At 28.1% G+C, this 20,506-nt stretch overlaps 1 protein-coding gene across 11 annotated transcripts in view; it reads right to left on the reverse strand.

The window, feature by feature from the left end:
- Positions 1–773: 773 nt before the first annotated feature.
- The window catches only part of LOC142232018 (uncharacterized), a 41,700-nt gene continuing 21,967 nt past the window's right edge, over positions 774–20,506 (reverse strand). For all 11 annotated transcript variants that reach the window (XM_075302715.1, XM_075302714.1, XM_075302712.1 and 8 more), the window contains 5 exons: positions 10,386–10,441; positions 5,776–6,115; positions 3,609–5,544; positions 1,296–1,467; positions 774–1,223 (listed from right to left, as the gene is read on the reverse strand). In XM_075302715.1, coding sequence (XP_075158830.1) covers positions 1,158–1,223; positions 1,296–1,467; positions 3,609–5,544; positions 5,776–6,115; positions 10,386–10,441 — 2,570 coding nt within the window. In that variant the 3' untranslated portion in view covers positions 774–1,157. The remainder of the gene's footprint in view (positions 1,224–1,295; positions 1,468–3,608; positions 5,545–5,775; positions 6,116–10,385; positions 10,442–20,506) is intronic.

Here is a 20,506-nt window from a genome sequence, read left to right on the forward strand (position 1 = left end):
AGAGATGTATCTATATGTAAAGGATGGGTTTGTTTTTTTTTTCAGAAATTTTGTCTATGGTGAATGTATTGTGGATGCAAATGGTTTAGTCACAGTATACTTGTATATATATGTAACAGTATATCATAATAATCATATATTCAGTTGGACTTATATTCCTCTTTAATATATGAATATATAATAGTAGTAATAGTAATTATAATTATTTAATCAATAATTACATATTTTGTTTTTGTTTATTTTGTGTGTGTATTGTTATTATTACATACTCTTTACTTTATTACTATTTTTTTCTCTTTTGTTTATTTATTTTTGTTTTTTTTTTTTTATTACATGGAGTAGTTTACTACTAACTACTACTAGTACAATATTTATAATGGTTTTAATTTATTGTTTTTTTTATTTATTATAATTTAATTACATCTAAAGTATGTTTGTTTACGTTAAAAAAAAAAAGAATAATAATAATAATGATAATATATAATATGTATAATATAAAGGAAATTATGCCATTTAAAGGTTACCTTTGATTCAAATATTGTTCATCATCTATTATTCGTGTAGTATAATTAAATAACGATTGTTAAAAATATAAAAAATAATAATAATAATATTGTAATGTATAAAAATTATAAATTGCTCCATGTGACTGCTTCTTTCCATCGTTCATCTCTCCATTCGAAACAAAAAAATAAAATAAAATATTTCTAAACTTATTTTTTTCCTTTTTTCGTTGACCTCATATCCCATGTGTGTCTGTCTGTTAAATAAACTTTTTTTATTTATTTTTTTTTACTAAATTTAATAGTGATTGTTTGTCACTGCAGCTTTTTAGCGCATTTTTTCTTAATATTACAATTGTTGTTTATATAAATAATTTATTTTGTTTTTTTTTTCTTCTCATAACTTTTACTTTAGATTGATTTTAACTTAGTTCTCTCTACACACATACATAGACATATGCATTGCAATTGTAGAAGTTTCTTTTTCCGTTTGTTATATAACTTAATAACTATTTCCTTTATGCAATAGAGTGTTAGATTTTTATTTCTATGTATATATATATAAATTAATTGGAAAATCCAATAGTTATTATGACAACAAAGAGGAGATATATATTTTAACAGTATTCCATATGGAAGTTATTTTGCCATATATTAAAGTGTCTCTTCGAACGCCGCCATCAAATCACTTTGCATATTCATATCAATTTGTCCAGCCCTCTGTAAAGGAAGCAATAATTAGAATTAGTTATGACGTTGCTATAAATAAATCATTCTGAGGTATAAACTTACCGCTTCTCTTCTTCTTCGTTCTTGTTCCATTCGCCTTAGTTCGGCACGCTTGGCAGCGGCTCTATCTTGTGGAGATTGTTGCGCGGTACCTGCTGGCGAGGCACATCCTTGGGGGGAAGCCTTTATATCATCAACAACGCGGGACATTGGCTGGACATCGTGTACACTTTTTCTATGAGAGTAAATAAATATTATAAAAATATATTAAGAAAAAAAGCATAGGAAAAAATAAAACCATAATCCAGAAATCTACTTTGGCATCCTAAAATATTTTAATTTCTAAATAGAAAATTTTTCCAAAATTTCATTTCTGCAAAATTTCATTTCTATAAAAAATTTTTGCAAATTTTTATTTCTATAGAACATTTTTGCAAAATTTTATTTCTATAGAAAATTTTATTAAAATTTTATTTTATAGAAAATTTTGTTAAAATTTTATTTAATAGAAAATTTGGTCAAAATTTTATTTATAGATTTTTGTCAAATTTTTATTTTTATAGAAAATTTTGGCAAATTTTTTTCTATAGAACGTCTTTGCAAAATTTTATTTCTATAGAAAATTTTGACATTTTATTTTATTATAGAAAATTTTGTCAAATGGTATTTTATTATAGAAAATTTTACCAAATTTTATTTTATTATAAAAAATGTTGTGCAATTTGTATTTTGTTATCGAAAATTTTTGCAAAATTTTATTTCTATAGAGAATTTTTGCAAACTTTTATTTCTAAAGAAAAAATTTGCAAAATTTTATTTCTATAGAAAATTTTCCCAAAATTTATTTCTATAGAAAATTTTCTCAAAATTTTATTTCTATAGAAAATTTTGTCAAAATTTTATTTCTATAGAAAAGTTTTGCAAAATGTTATTTCTATAGAAAATTTTTGCAAAATTTTATTTCAGTAGAAAATATTTGCAAAACTTTAGTTTTAAATTAAAGTTAAATTTTACAAAACTTTATTAGTATAGAAAATTTTGTAAAAATTTTATTTCTAAAACAAAATATGATAAAAATTTATTTCTATAAAAAAATTGATCAAAATTGTATTTCTATAGACAATTCTGTCAAAATTTTATTTCTATAGATTTTTTTTTATTTCTATAGAAAATTTTCTCAAAATGTTATTTCTATAGAAAATTTTCTCAAAATGTTATTTCTATAGAAAATTTTCTCAAAATGTTATTTCTATAGAAAATTTTGAAAAATGTTATTTCTATAGAAAATTTTTGCAAAATTTTATTTCTATAGAAAATTTTATCAAAATTTTATTTCTATAGAAAATTGTATCAAAATTTTATTTCTATAAAAAATTTTATCAAAATTTTATTTCTATAGAAAATTTTTCAAAATTTTATTTCAGTAGAAAATATTTGCAAAATTTTAGTTTTATAGAAAAATTTTACAAAACTTTATTACTATAGAAAATTTTGTCAAAATTTTATTTCTAAAACAAAATTTGATAAAATTTTATTTCTATAAAAAAAATTGATCAAAATTTTATTTCTATATACAATTCTGTCAAAATTTTATTTCTATAGAAAATTTTTGCAAAAGTTTATTTTTATAGAAAATTTTGAAAAAAAATTTATTTCTTTAGAAAATTTTTGCAAAATTTTATTTCTATAGAAAATTTTTAAAAAATTTTATTTCTATAGAAAATTTTTAAAAAATTTTATTTCTATAGAAAATTTTTAAAAAATTTTATTTCTATAGAAAATGTTTGAAAAATTTTATTTCTATAGAAAATTTTTGCAAAATTTTATTTCAATAGAAAATTTTTGCAAAATTTTATTTCAATAGAAAATTTTTGCAAAAGAGGAAAAGATATGTTTGTACGAATTTATTTCGGCATAAGCCGGCTATCATGCAAAACCTTTTTTCGGAAGGTTCAAGTGTGGTTCATTGTTGCGTTTAATGAACTGCCTGAATTTATTCTGATAATTGGTTTAATAGTTTTGCTGAACGTAGAGGATGCTGATGAGGAATGTGGTAATTCCGAAACGTGCGCCCATCCATCCATCTTGTAGTCTATAGGGCTTTGCCCAAATAAATTTGACAAACATTCTTTTCCTCTGTTGCAAAATTTTATTTCTATAGAAAATTTGGTCTATAAAAAATGTCAAAGTTGTATTTCTGTAGAATATATTTTTCAAAATTAACCAAAATGTCATGAATCCTACCAATCTACCAAACAGTAAAAGCACTAACATTTTTTATTGGATTTTAAGATTTTTTTTCCTTTGTCCCTCCTCTTTTCTGGATTAGTAGTCTACTTTTCCCTGAGATATAGTTTTGTATTTTTCGATACTTACCTTCCACTCTCCATAACATCCATTATGGACGATGCCAAATGTGCTGCACTAACACTCCCCCCATGGGCGTGTGGTGGTTGGACACCTACAGCTGCTGCCACTGATTGATGCAGCGACCCAGAGAGATTGGCCACTAAACTATTGCCAACGGCACTACCATTGCCATTGCCGCTATTGCTTGAGTTGGAACTAGCTCCAACCAAATGTGATGGAGGTTTTGGATGTTGCTTTCTTTGCTGCTCCTTTTCGGCCGCTTCTTTCTGACGCTTCTGTTCTTTCTCTTTTTCAGCGGCCTCCAGTTGTTTCTGGCGATCGGCCTTTTCTTTGGCTTTATTACGGAATTGCTGGAATGAGTCCATGGCAGGTTTGGTTTTGTTCGACGTGGGGGTATTTTGCGGCGAGCCCGCTAAGATAGACCAAGAACTTGGATTTTTTACATTTGGTTCGTGGGCCTTGAATGCTTGGGCAAAAATTGCCTGATTTCCAGCTGCACCTGCTGCCGTCGTTGAGGGTATTTTCAAATCTGAAGGTGATTGTAGAGGTGGTGCCACCACCCCGCCAACCATTGTCTGCTGTGGAACATGGCCATGTTGTCCCTTCTTCTCGGGTGGACTAGGCATCATAGATTCGATGGGTTTGGGAGTTATTAACAATTTGCTTGAGGGCTGTTGCGTCTGATCACCATTGCTATTTGACGAACTATTGTCTTTTTTGCCGCCCACTCCCTGCATTGACGGCCCCACGGATGGCCCTCCCAGTGACAAGTTGCTAGGCATTCCAGCTGCTCCGCCACTCATCATCATGGCCAGCAAATGACTTTCGTTTCTTCCGGGAAGTTGGTCAAACAAGGAAGGTTGTCCCGCACCACCTCCATGCGACAGACTCAACCCTAATCCAAGCGTATCGAGGGCATTCGATGTCGCCACATCGTTCATGTTAAAGCCATTATTGTGCGCATGCTGATGCTGGACAGCCTGTTGGAATTGTTGTTGCATCATATTCAGTCCCTCCATTAGACCAAACTGCATTAGTGGAAAATGATTGCCATTCATGCCAGAAACATTTTCCGCAGCAGCTGCTGCAGCACCTTTGGACAACAGCTCATTCATAAATTCCACGTGATGTTGATTGTTGCTCCCACCATGCACTTGATTGGATTGGATTTGTTGCTGACCACCTCCGAAGACAGATTGTTGTTGCTGCTGCGTTGATTGCTGTTGCATTAAATGAGCCGCATTAATACCAGCAGCCGCCATTAGGAAGTTATCAGCAGAACTTTTACTGGTCGGTGGTGGTGCCAATAGTGATGGTTGCTCCAACGAAGCAAGTGACTGTTCAACGGGATCATCGAATTGAGGAATTTGTTTAAGACCTGCTGCCAGTGACGCGGCTGATGTAATTTGCGACGACGTGGCTGCAGCACCGCCAACACTTGCTGGTGTATCGGCCACATCTGTAGGCAGTTTGTGTAGATTACTAGCAATGCGTATACCTCCACCACCGCCGCCGCCACCGCCACCCGTACTACTACTTGTGTTTGTGACAGCGCTTGAGCCACCAGCAGTACTGGCCACGGTAACGCCAGCGGCACCACCACTTAAGGCAGTGGTTAGAGCGGTTGCAGCCGTAGCCGTGTTCACACCAACAGCCGAATTCGGTGGCATTGTCAAGTCACTTGGTCCATTAGTGCTGCCACTATTAGCTCCACCAACACCACTTCCGACATTTCCAACCCCAGAACTTACACCACTGAATATACCAAGAGCGGATACTGTCCCTGTTGTTGGAACGACGGATGGAGTTGCTGCTGATGTGGGCGTGACTGAAGGTGTCTTAAGAGGATTAATATTATTGTTATTTAATGATGCTGCCGCGGCCAAAGAATTGCCACTATTGGATGCTGATGTCATTCCAGACGTTGGTGTTGTGACCCCCACTACGCGCAATTGTGCAATTGTATGTTATGGGACCACACAAACAAATTCACAATATCACAGGGGCATAGCAGAAGAGATGATGTGAGAGATAGAGGTATACAAAAACGAAAACAGACAAAAAAATTATACATATATTAGCCACTTGTAGCAAAGACAAGATCAGAGTTACATCATAGCTCGACACTAGAACAGTGCAAATGAATAAAATGCAATGCAATGCAATGACTTACACATTCCGGTTGCTTGTTGCTGCGCTGTCATCACAGGGGTATTTGCCGAAGCCACCGTTGATCCACCACCGCCTACAACGGATCCTGGTAATGATATAGCGGCGGTGGCGGTTCCTTGTTGACTATTTCCACTCGATAACGATATTTGCGTATTTAAATTGGAAGGGATGATGCCAGCAGTCGATACAGCAGCAGCACCAGCAGTTGTATTCAAAGACTGAGCAGCCGTTATTGGCGTTCCGGCCGTTGTTGACATCGCAGTTGCCGTCGCCGTTGCATTGCTTGTAGCAACAACAGCGCCACTCAAACTAGTTGGCGTCGTGGAAATTGTATTATTTACCTATAAAAATGTTTTATGCAACAAGTACAATTAGATCTGGGGGTATCTATGAAAACACAATACACGTAAAATAGTAAATGGCATGAATCACTTTTCGAAATGTTTTATTTTGCAATTTTTTTTGTCGTTTGTTTTTTGCCATAAACCTTCCCATGGACATTTCCCATATTTATGAAATTCATGCATATGTAAAGGAATACAATTTCAAAAAACACATTACAAACATATATACACTTAAAGAAATTGATTTGCTAGGAACAGCCAAAAAAGTCTGCTGAAACAACAAACATCTACTGAAACAGTTAAATTGTTAAACCTATTGTTGAAATCATATACAAAGATATTGTTTTAAAAGGACACTTCTTCCCAAACTGTGGCCAAAAAATAACTCAACCTAATTTTTGTTCTTGTTTATTAAATTGAAATTAATAAAAAATATAAATTCTTGTTAGGAAAAAAGTCATAGAAAAGTCAGCTTAAACAAGCCTGTCTGCAGTTATAATTTTGTACTTCAGGGTCGAACAAACAACAAATTATAAAATTTTTAGTTTATTAAAATTTCCCCAACGCATATTTAAGAAACAAAAGTAGTTTTTGGTATATTTTTGCACTGTAATATACTTACAAGCTCCTAAATGCGATCAGCAAACATTTAGTTTGCTGTTATGCCTCAATCTGAAATTTAGATTTTTGGGCAAATTTTTTGTTACGATAGTCCCTAACTAAGGTGACATTTTTATTTGTTTCAGCCAAACTAAAACATGTTTAGTGTAATTGAGCTTAAAGAACAACAGACAATGTAGGCTATTTCAGCAAACAGTGACTGTTTGCCCTTTTTCAGCAGACTTACTAAATTTAAGAAGGTCCTGTAATATTGTGAACCCAACTGTGGAATAATAGAGAAATGCTGGTGATCTATAATTTTAAACTCGTTTTATCGATAACTTGAACTGCTTTAACGACCTTAAAAGAATTTTTACGCCAGATTTTCAGTTTGTTTTTTTTTATGAACCACAGTTTTTTTGGAAGAGTAAAATAAAGCAGCTATATCACTTAAGCGATGCTTGATTGCTTCCTAGTGATCTACATTGTAGCAAATCCTGTACCAAATCCGAGGTCTAATGTCCTCAATATATATCCTGATAATCTGTTTATGGTTAAAGGTGAGTACTAACTTCGAGTTTAGCCGCTAAAGTGAAAACCACAATCAGTAAAAAAAGCCATAAAACTATACATATTTGTTGCAAATTTTATTATAACTTGATGGGGGAATAGCCCAAAGCAAATGTTCACAAAGTTTGTATTCCTTAAAATGGATTATTAAAGAAAAGTAATCGTGACAAAATGACAAGTTTAGCGGCGAAACTCGAACTTAATACCCACCTTAAAATATGGTACATTTCGTAATTTGTTCACTTCGTCCTTCAAAATAGGGAAGCTTATAGGTAAAGTACAAACGTCCTTAGGCTGAATGATTTTTCCTATACCTTATAGGACATGTCATGTCTCCTCGTGAGGAATAAGTTAAAAGGACCACTTCAGCACGTGTTATATTTTCTGGCTCAATGACTGAGTAAGCAGTCCGTTGCAATATCGAAGGTGGTATCGATTTTTCTCTTGGTGTTCTCGATTGTATTTTTAGTCCAATGAATATGGTACGTCTGTCTATAGGTACCCCTACACAGAAAAAAATTTTGCGGACATTTAATTGATTCAATATTTTTTTTAATTGAATCAAAACCCAATCACAAAAATTAATAGTGACAATTAATTTTTTAATTGATACTAAAATTACTGTGATTGAAGACAATTCAATTAAAAATTAATTGGATCGATTAATTTCGTGATTGAACAAAAAAATATTTTTGCGGACAATTTAATTGATTCAATAATTTTTTTAATTGAATCAAAAACCAATTACAAAAATTAATAGTAACAATTAATTTTTTAATTGATACTAAAATTACTGTGATTGAAGACAATTCAATTAAAAATTAATTGGATCGATTAATTTCGTGATTGAACAAAAAAAAATATTTTTTTATTGTGTGTACCTTTATAACATAAGGCGAAATATCGAAAAATAAAGAACAAATAATTACCAAATAACATATCGGCCTCGATCTTGGGAAATTTTTAAATTATACAATAATTTTCTATAGAAATAAAATTTTGACAAAATTTTCTATAGAAATAAAATTTTGACAAAATTTTCTATAGAAATAAAATTTTGACAAAATTTTCTATAGAAATAAAATTTTGACAAAATTTTCTACAGAAATAAAATTTTGACAAAATTTTCTACAGAAATAAAATTTTGACAAAATTTTCTATAGAAATGAAATTTTGACAAAATTTTCTATAGAAATAAAATTTTGCAAAATTTTCTATAGAAATAAAATTTTGCAAAAATTTTCTATAGAAATAAAATTTTGACAAAATTTTCTATCTACCGTAAACCTTTTTTCGGAAGGTTCAAGTGTGGTTCACTTTGGGTTTAGTGAACTGCCTGAATTTATTCTGATAATTGGTTGATAGATTTGCTGCAAGTATAGGATACTGATGAGGAATGTGGTAGTTCCGAAACGTGCGTCCATCAAAAATTTTCTATAGAAATAAAATTTTGCAAACATTTTCTATAGAAATAAAATTTTGACAAAATTTTCTATAGAAATAAAATTTTGATATAATTTTCTATCTACCGTAAACCTTTTTTCGGAAGATTCAAGTGTGGTTCACTTTGGGTGATAATTGGTTGATCGATTTGCTGCAAGTATAGGATGCTGATGAGGAATGTGGTAGTTCCGAAACGTGCGTCCATCCAACCAACTTGCAGTCTATAGGGCTTTGCCCAAATAAATTTGACAAACATTCTTTTCCCCTGTTGTTTAAGGTAAACTTGCAGTTTAGCTTATGCATGGTTTTAAGGTGACATCAAAAACAATAGAAATAAAATTTTGACAAAATTTTCTATAGAAATAAAATTTTGAAAAAAAAAATTCTATAGAAATAATATTTGGACAAAATTTTCTACAGAAATATAATTTTGCAAAAATTTTCGATAGAAATAAAATTTTGCAAAAATTTTCGATAGAAATAAAATTTTGCAAAAATTTTCTGTAGAAATAAAATCTTGCAAAATTTTTCTATAGAAATAAAATTTTAACAAAATTATCTATAGAAATAAAATTTTATTGTTGTTTTTGATTTCAGCTTAAAACCATGCATTGACTAAACTACAACTGTAGCTTAACCAACAGAAGAAAAATATGCTTGTTAAATTTATTTGGGCAAAGCCCTGTAGACTGCAAGATGGTTGGATGGACAGCTGTTTCGGAATTACCATATTCCTCATCAGCATCCTCTACTTGCAGCAAAACTATCAACCAATTATCAGAATAAATTCGGGTAATTCACTCAATCCAAAGTGAACTACACTTGAACCTTTCGAAAAAAGGTTTGATAGTCGGCTACTGCCTACTATCAAACCCGATGTATCAGGCTCACTTAGACTAGTCAGTCCATTGTGATACCACATTGGTGAACTTCTCTCTTATCACTGAGTACTGCCCGATTCCATGTTAAGCTCAATGACAAGGGACCTCCTTTTTATAGCCGAGTCCGAACGGCGTTCCACATTGCAGTGAAACCACTTAGAGAAGCTTTGAAACCCTCAGAAATGTCACCAGCATTACTGAGGTGGGATAATCCACCGCTGAAAATCTTTTTGGTGTTCGGTCGAAGCAGGAATCGAACCCACGACCTTGTGTATGCAAGGCGGGCATGCGCCACGGTGGCTCCCAAAAGCGTTGGACTAAGTGTATTGAAGTTACAGGAGATTATATTGAAAAATAAAAATATTTTTGAAAAACTAACTATTCTCTTTCATTGATAGGCTAAGAAGTTTCCGAACCGCCCTCATATGTGCAAGGCATAACGAAGTCTAACTATCTATTAGTCCTGGACTAACGTTTTTTACCGATCATTTATTAAACGATCTTGTTGAAATTAGAAGGCTATATAATTTTATTTATGATGAGATCACGAGCAAAACATAGGCTACAAATTTCTCCAAGGTGATGAAAATATTTTGAGGATTCACATTTTTATTTCGAGTGACCCTTTTAGAAATATTTTTAGAAATCCTTAATGGTAACACAATTTGAGGTTCAATTTAACACTTAACAAATAATTGGTGTTTTTTCGGTTTTACTATAGGAACCCATTTAAACAACTAATGAAAAATTACTCTATTAAAGGAAATACTTACGTTACTGCTATTTGAATCGCGGGATTTTTTCTTTTTCGGTGGACCTTCAGTTTCGCCTAAAAAAATTATTTAATAAAAAAAAATGATAATTGTAATAGGAATATAAAGTAAAATATATACAAAATAACTTATAGCAAATACCTGCATAGTTTGTTTAACAAATTCAATTACATAAACAATGGTGTTTCTTTTTTAGATTCTATCGAAAATCTAGAAGCAATTGTGTGTGGGAACAGCAGCAGTAGTAGAACATCAAAAAAACGACCAATGAGTATTTTTCTTTATATTTTTACACAAGCCAATCGTTGTTAGACCTAAAAAGTTCTTTTTTTCTGATACCCTCTCTTCTCATAATCCCTCTTAAAGGAAAACTGTTTTTGTTCTTTTTTTTAAGAATGACTCGCGTTGTTTTTTTTTTTTTTATTGAAAACACGTTTATTTTTCTTATCATTTTTGTGGGTTTTCTTTAATTACTATTATTAATTAATCTTAGATTTATAATTTATTTAATATTATTTTAGATTTATGGATTTAGATTTCAGTTTAGCCATAAATACATACGAGTGATTTCTGTTTTTGTTTTATGTCTGTTATATACTTTTTTTGTATTCTATTCCCTATTTTTTTTATAAATGGGAATAAAATATATGATTTTTTGTTGTTGTTATTTATGAATCGTAAATGTTTTGTCGGCAATTAGAGGTTATTTGTAATGCTAATTGAATGAATATGATATATATATATATTTATAATTAAATTTCATACTTGTGTTACAAAAAATAATAATAATCAAAAAAATAAACAATTTTTTTTTTAATTATGAAAATAATATTTATGTATATATATATATATATATATATAGATTTTTTTGTTTTGCTTGAAAATATTTTCTTTTTTTGTTTTCTTTTTTTTTTTCTTATGATTTAATGCTAAACAACAATTAAAGTGTTAGAAAATAAACTAACATTAAAAAGTAAATTATGTATATATATAAAAAAAATCTAAATTAAAAATTTTATTAAACACTGTTCAGTATTATTATTGTTTCTCTGTTGTTGTTGTTGTTTTAATTTTATTAACGATTTTGTGTGTTTTTGTTCCTTTCCATAACACTTACGACTACAACTTAATTGTAATAATAAATGAATGCTTTTGTAAATTTAAGTTCCATTTCATGTTAATGTTGTATTGTTGAATTTTTTTGTAGCATATTTTTTTTTTTTAAGGGAATTGTTATTATCATCAATATATTTTTATACATTTTGATAAGAAAAAATTAAAAAAAAAACAATAATATTTTGAAATGCACTTTTTTGTTAGTGTTACAAAAAAAATAATGGATTACTATTCATCTGTTTTGAAACGATGTAATTGTTAGTTTTATTTTATTTTTTTTTTAATTTTTAGAAAGAATTATTATCCCTCATATACCTAATAATTTTCCTCTTTCTCCCTTTTTTTAAAGGGGGCTTCGTAGTCAATGATTTGTATCGATCTTCGTGTTGGTGAATTAAAATGTAAAAAGAGATACTTTTAGAAGTCCAGGCAAAACTTTAGGAGGTATTTAAAGCCTGATATTACTTTCGCAAAAAATATATATTTGCCTATTAAAATTTATCCATTTAAAAAATTTTAGTATTTTTCCGATACTGATTAATAAATGTTGCATTATTAAAAAAGACAACAAACAAAAATTCTGGCATTACCAAAAATCGATTTCGCAATATATATAAATGCCTCTCCAGGAATATTAAAACTTTTTTTAAATTTCCAAAAAAAATCAATTCAAAATTTCTCTCAAATCTCATCACATAGTAATAAGAGCGTAAATTTAATTTTCCAAATGACAAGGCAAAAGGCCATGGTTAAAAAAAAAACATTCTGCAATTTTTTTTAATATATTTATAAGAATATTCAAAATTTCAAAACACAAGTTCAAATGTTAAAAGTGGCCCTAATTGTCTTATTTAATTAAGACATTGTATTTCGTTTATTTTAAATCTAAATGAAATTTTCTTATCAAAATGTATTTTTATAATTACAATTATTTCTTTTTTTTATACTTATTATTTGACCCCAGATTTGAAAAATTTATATTTTTATCGTATTCGTATTTGTGTGTGTTTTGTTTGTTTGTTGTTTTTTTTTTTTTGTAATAATTTCCTAGTTTATGACAAGACTTCAAAAAGTAAGCCCCGTAGTTAATAATGATTACAATTGATTACTTTATTTCTTTGTATAAATTGGTCAAATAAATAATCAATTCGATCGAGCAAAGGGTGGCATATAATTTTACAACGCAAAAATTACCTTTCTTTTATATCCTAATCGTATATTTATTAATTATCGACTAATTCCCTTTTTCTTCTATAAATGTTAGTCTATTTCAAACAAAAAGGGCTTGAAATTGGAAGCTGCAAAAATTAAAATAATCATAATATATATAAAAAAACAAATACAAAAAGATAGTACACTTAGTTTACAATAAACGAAATTTGTGATAACTTTAATAGTGAGGGGGGGTTGGGGTAATATTCTAAAATGTTACTCTCTTTCTCTCATTTGTTTCCATTTCATTAACAATTTAAAAATTGTACGTTTGTTTTTAGCTATTTTCTGTTTTTTTTTTTCCAGAGTATAGTTTAACAAAAAAAATGTATAGTAGTGGGTTTTAATTATTTCTTTTTCTTCTTTTTTTTTATTAAAAAAAAGGAATGAAAAACGTGCAAACAATGTGTAAAGGGGAAAGCCGACAGCCGAAAAATTAAATCAAACGCGCTAAGGGAAAAGGCGAAGAACTGTTTTTTTTTTCATTTTTTTCTCTCTTATCATACTCGATGATTTTTCTCAAGTACAATTTTTTTTCTATTCATCACCTTTTTCCCATTTAAAAATGACCTTAATCTCTAAACCGATTACCATTCTTTTTTTATCTATACAATTATTTTGAAAATGTTGAATAATATAGTAGTAGTATATAACACACTTTTTTTTTGTTATTTTAATATTTCTTTTAAAGAATTTTTGTAATATGTATACATAGAATTATAGTATCTATATAATCAAAATAAATAAAAAAAATTCAACAGAATTTAAGAAATTTTCAATTATCAATAGAATAAAAAAAGATTTTGGGGTATTGACAAGTTTTACAAAACAATTTGTCTGCAAAACAAAATGAGTAGCGATCGTATTCAAACATCTAACAATAGGTAGTGACCATATATATATTGTTCCAGTACCTTAGAAATATTGAAATATTACCCAAAAATTAATATTATTGCCTTTTGTTGTAGACTTCAATGTAAAAATAGCTCCACAAAAATATTACAAACATTTTTTCAATTAAAATTTAAATTGAATTAAAAATTATGAAATATTGAAATATTACCCAAAAATTAATATTATTGCCTTTTGTTGTAGACTTCAATGTGAAAATAGCTCCACAAAAATATTACAAACAATTTTTCAATTAAAATTTTAATTGAATTACAAATTTAATTCTTTCAACAATTTGTGAATCAAAACAAATATCCATCATAAAAATTAATTGAATCAATTAAGATTTTAATTGTGATTATTAATAAAAATTAATTTGATTAATTGGTGTCATGATTGAAGAAACATATGGAAAGTCAATTCAAAAATTATTTGATCCAATTAAAAAATTTAAAAAAAAATGTTTTCTTTAGTAAATCATTTTTGTTTTGATTTAAAAATAATTGAATTCAATTCTATTGATATTATAATTGAACAAATTTTGGTAATAATTTATGAATATACCGAAAAACAATTCAATAATTATAGAATTTAATAATTACATTTTCAATCGATCACGAAATTAACTTGATCTAATCAATTTTTTGTGTTTAATATCAGTAAGCAAGCTCAATTGTCAATTAAAATTTCAAATAACTTTAATAATTGATTTTTGTTTTGATTATAAAAATTATTGAAGCCATTTTTTGATTTGAACATTTTTTGTTTAAATTCTAATAATATTTTTTTTATTAAATGTTTAATCAAAACCAATTCAAATTTTATAGGATTGAATCAATTAACATTTCAGTTGTATCAATCAATCACGAAATAATTGATCTAATCAATTTGATTTCTTCAAACACCACCCATGTTAATTTACATAAAAAAACAATTTAAAAATTAATTAATACAATTCATTTTTATAATTGATTTTTGTTCTGATTAAAAAATGAAATTTTATCGATAAATTTTTAATCGAATATTTTTTTTTAAATTAAATAAAATTTTAATTGGAAAAATTTTGGTGATATTTTTTCTGTGTTTTAGTGAGGCAAACTCAAATGAGAAAATTAATTTTTAAATTGGAACGCATTGAAAATGCATTGAAATTTAATCGATAAATTTTTAATCGAATATTTTTAAAAATCAGTTAAAATTTTAATTGGAAAAATTTTGTTGATATTTTTCCTGTGTTTTTGTGTTTTACGGCCATTTTCATGTACCCCCGTTAGGCTTTAACTGTCAGTTAACAGAAAGAAAAATGGAAATATCTTTTCTCCGGTTAACTTTAACGGAAATAAAATTCGGCAGTTATGTTCCTAACTGGCATATGGAATATATACGCAAGATGACAGTTATGTACATACCATGGTTTAAAAGTTCGTTAGCTAACATAGCACTAACGGAGCTTCATGAAAATGGGGGTTAGTGTGGCAAACTCAAATGAGATTAGGGGGGCTGAAAAATGCCAAATTGCTACCTTTTCTTTAAAACATAAAACCAGAGAAAAGCGATATTTTGGTTTTCGAAAAAATGATCCACAAAAAAATATTTTTGCCTTCAGTCACAATTACCAATTATTCCAATTAAATTTTAATTCGAATGTAAAAACTATCAAGCACCAGCATATATTTTAGAAATGTTTTGAAATCTAGAAGTAATTAATGTGGAATGCCTTTCGGACTCGGCTATAAAAAGCAGGTCCCTTGTCATTGAGCTTAACACAATGCACAATGGACTGAATAGTCTAAGTGAGCCTGAAATATGGGCTGACACTATACCTAACATAACCTGAGGTTCCCAGCAAAAAAAAAAAAGCGTCGCCAAAAAGTAGTGAAAGTTATTTTTGGATCCGGAAGTGGTGCAAAATTGGCGCAGAAGCGATGAATTTAACATAGAACATAGGTCATAGAACGGATTTCCACCATTTTAACAGCCGCACTGCACTGAATTTGCATTAAGGTGTGATGCGAATTCAGTGTTTTGGATGTGAATTAAGAAATTTTGTGATATTTTGACAAATTAATAATTTTTAAAAATTTTTTATAAGTTTTAATGCATTTTTACGCTTGTGTGGAACGTTTGACGTCAAATATTTAAAAAAATCGCAATTTTTCTAGAATGGATTTGGCATTTTTCGGCAAAATTAAAAAAAAAATTACCATTTTATTAATTCATAATATATTTAAACCTATTTGAAAAATTTTCCATTACATATATAAAAAAGCCGATTTAAAAAAAAATTTGACTCAAAAGAACTTCCTGTGCAGCTAAAATAAAGAACTTCTCTGGGAGGACATTTTTGGAAGTTCTTTTAAGGTAGTGCCTTTAGAAGAACTTCCTATTTTTTGTGCTGGATAATAAATCAGAAAATCATATATATATTTTTTTTTAAGTAGAAACTAATTTTTCGGGAAACCTTTTAGAAATTAAATTCCAACAAGGTCTGAAATTTGTGTGGAAAATTCCAACAAGTTTTGAAATTTTTGTTTTGAAAACTCCTAGAATTCCTAGTAAATTTGCAATTTAATTTCTAGTGTGAGGTCTTGAAAACTTACGAGCTAAATTGCAAAATATTTTGAAGCCACCGTGTTTAATCACTTAAACGGTGATTAAATATTGCTCACTTTTCGAAGCATTTCACATCCTTGTAAAACTTCTCAATTACACAAAAAAAAAATTTTTTCTCGGATTCAATCATGAAACTAATTGAACCAATTGATTTTTTAATTGAAATGCCTTCAATCACAGAAATGATAGGATCAATTAAAAAAAATTAATTGAAAGTCAATTAAAAATTAATTGATCCAATTAAAAAAAAATGTTGGTGATATTTTTTTCTGTTTTAGTGAGGCAAACTCAAATGAGAAAATAATTGATCCAATTAACAAATTAATTTAATAAAAAATTTTAATTGAATATTTTTTTAAAACTCAATTAACCCTCTAATGCCCCAATTTTGCTCACTTTTCGGAGTATTTCACATCCTTGTAAAACTTCTCAATTACACACAATTTTTTTTCTCGGATTCAATCACGAAATTAATTGAACCAATTAATTTTTTAATTGAAATTCCATCAATCACAGAAATGATAGGATCAATTAAAAAAAAAAATTAATTGATCCAATTAAAAAATTAATTGAAAGTCAATTAAAAATTAATTGATCCAATTAAAAAAAATGTTGGTGATATTTTTTTCTGTGTTTTAGTGAGGCAAACTCAAATGAGAAAATAATTGATCCAATTAAAAAATTAATTTGATAATTTAATAAAAAAATTTTAATTGAATATTTTTTTTAAAACTCAATTAACTCTCTAATACCCCAATTTTTTGCCAGCTGATTAAATATTCAATGTTAACGACACAAAAGCAAGAAAACTAATCAAGAAAAATTTATACGGTAAAATTCAGTATATGCTGCAAAGGCTCTTGAACAGGTTCAACTAAGTTTTCTTTTTATTTTATTACTTTTTGTTGTCTTAAAATGTGTTTTACTAAAAGCTTCCTTATTTAATGAAGCCCCGACTAAAGGCGGGTTTGGGCATTGGAAGGTTAAGACTTTTTTAATTGGAAACATTTTCGTGATTTTTTTTTCTGTGTAGTGATCCTTTAAGGAGAAGAGATGAAAATGGTATCGATATACGGTCATTGATACTAGTGAAGTTTCATCTTAAGGACCTTTGAATATAGATTTTATTTTAGCATAAAATGAGTCTTTCGGCAATCTGTGTTTATCATCCTAATTCTACATTTGAACTGTGAACAATACATATAATTTGGAAAATTCTTTGATCACTTGGGAGTGAATATTATCGATTTCTTTTATGTTGTAATAAAATAGATAGAAAAATAATATATAATTTAAAAAAAAAATAAGAATGAAAATTAAATTATAATAGAAAATATACAAAATTTGTGGCACATTTTCATTTGTTTTCAGAGTTTTTTTTTTTAATTTTTTTTTAGAAACTACCTAAACATTATCGTTAAGTATTTATAATGTGTTGTCAAACTACATGCAATTTTCCTTAAATAAAAATCAAAAGGTTGGCCAAACAATTTTCAAGAGATACTAAAATCGTACATATTCGTTTTGCTCTTTGTAAATATGGTTTTCACAGCGTTTTCTTTTCTTTGTCTTTTTTTTTTACAATCATTACTCGATAACTTTACACACTTTTTACACATTGTCTGCAAGTGTACTACCAAATTTATTTGCAAATAAAAAAAACAGGTTTTTTACAATTGTAAAATTAAGCTTTTACAATTTTGATTTTTTGTTTGTTTTCAAATTCACCTTTTCAATAATAAAAAAAAAAATAAAAATAAAAAGTAAAGCGCGACGATTCTTAACTTTTGCGTTTAGTGTTTGCATTACGAAGGAGAGTATTATTCGAGTTTCTGGATAGATTTGCAATTAACGATTCGTTTAATGTTTCCTCATTAATCATCAAGAATTTGCATTTCCATATAGTAGTAATGTAGTAGTAGTAGTAGTAGGTGGTATATTAATTACGATTCTCTATTGAGGGAATTATGGTGGTAACAAAGCTCAATCCAAATATATTTTCAAAGAGGGAATTATCGAGTCAGAAACACAATATAAAAAAAAACACACATAAAAAATAATTATTTTACATTTTGTGTGAAAGATTACGGGACTATTGATGTTGCTATGGTATGGCATACTCTGGGAATTATATCTTTGAGAAAAAAATTTTAGTTTCAAAATAAACTAAAATTTAAATGCATTTTTTTCGTTTCCTTTGTTGATTATCTATAGAGCCAATATATGATGGATGATCTTCATAATTTTTTTTTCATGACTTTTATTTTTGCTGCATACCAATAAAATTTCTAAGTGTACGCTTGGACTCTGCATCTCTTTAGTTTGTTTGAGTTTGTCTACCATCCATCTGACTTATTTTTTTTTTATGGAACCTCCAAATAAAACTTTGAAAGTTACATTTTAATTTAATTTCATAATGTGGATTTCTTATATAATTTGTGATTTTGTTTTCTAATAAATAAAAATAAACGTAGTTTACTCCTTTATACTTGTAGGTTTTTTTGTTGTTGTTTTTTTTTCGACATTATATTTAGTACACGTATGATTCAATTTGCTGCTCTATATTTAGTATATTTTTTGTTTTTGGAATGATTGGCTGCCCCCAATACACAATTGCTTCACGATTTTCTTAGAATTCACATAATTATTATTTTTTTGTTTAATTATAATCAGTAATAAAATGTTAGCTACTTCAAAAGAATGAAAAATATATAAAACTTAGGATGTATATTTTTATAAAAAAAAAAATAAAAATAATAATAATAATAATGATTCAAGCATTAGCACAATAATTGATTTATATCATATGGAACAGATTATTGAATTACTAGAAGAGAAAGACCTACACACAAGAAGGGCCCTAGAGTTCACACACAAAAAGATTAATTTTTGAAGAAAATGCATTATTAGTTTTGATTTAAAAATTGATACGTGATATTTTTTAAATTAAATAAAATTGATTAAATTTTTCTTTGAAATTAATAGATTTTCTTATCTTTTGATTACAACTGTTTAAAATATATTTTTTTAATTAAATATCGCTTCAAAGATTTATCAAAATTTAAATCAAAAATTTTCATTTTTTATTTTTGTGTTACAAAAGACCTTAGAAAGAAAAAAGGTAAAACAAATTGTATGAGTTTTACAATGAAGTCTAAGAAAACTAAATACTTTAGGGGGGTTAGGAAACATGGTAACAATTGATCATGAGTAAAGTTTTCGTTTTTTGCTCCTTGCCAGTCAGTAGAGACAGGTTTTGTAAAAAAAAGAGAAAAGGGGCCTGTTTAACAAACTACCTTTTTTCCCCTATAAGAATTTCGAAATCGATTTCGAGGAGTTTCTAAAAATATGCTTAAAAGAAAAGAAACTTGTATTAATGATAATAGTATTGTAGAGATTAATTTTGCTGGTCAGAACATAATAATTAGAGAAGAAAACAAATAATATTGCACTAAAAACCAGAACTTTGTTCCAGAGTTTTTAAAACAAAACAAACAACCCACTTTATTAAAAAAAAGCATATTTTTAGATATTAACTCCTAGTACAAAGAGCTAAGAAAACTTTAACACAACAAAAAAAGGAAAGGAATGCTAAAACCACACGCCAGTTTTAACATAATCTATAAGTAAACAAATCTACTGAGAAGGAAACCAAAAAAAAAACTAAAAGGGAAAGAAAGAAAAGGAAAACAAATACAACAAATATCTATCAAAAAGTATTTAAAATAATATATATGTATTAAAAAAAAACGATGTGTCTGACATTACAAATTACCTAAACCTAATTCGCTGAACATGTAAACTAAAAATAGTGTTGTCTAAACAAAACAGGAAAAAACAAGGGATGGATTTATTTTTTAAAGTGCATATCGAGCTTATAAACAATAATACGCATGTTCTTAATTAGAATCAAAAAGACTGTATAATCATTTTTCAAACTCAAATTGAAAACTCATTATGAGTTTTATATGAATGGGTGGGTCAATTAAATTAAATGGATGGATAATGGGGATTATCTTCATACTTTTTTTTTCATATAAAGACAATGCTATATTGAAAAATTATACTCAAGTTTGTTTTTTTGTTTTTTAATTCTTCAAGGGAATTTAATGCATAAAAATTATATACATAGAACATGTATGTATATAGAGACCTCGACTTAATTATATAAATATTTCATTAAAATTATTTTCAAGTATTATTTGTAATTTTGTGTATAATGCTTGCAACCATAGAAAGGACGTTATTGTTGAAATTATAAAAAAATAAACTACTTGTATAGAAAATTA

This window comes from Haematobia irritans, chromosome 3, assembly GCF_050003625.1.
Source record: "Haematobia irritans isolate KBUSLIRL chromosome 3, ASM5000362v1, whole genome shotgun sequence".
NCBI classification, from domain to species: domain Eukaryota; kingdom Metazoa; phylum Arthropoda; class Insecta; order Diptera; family Muscidae; genus Haematobia; species Haematobia irritans.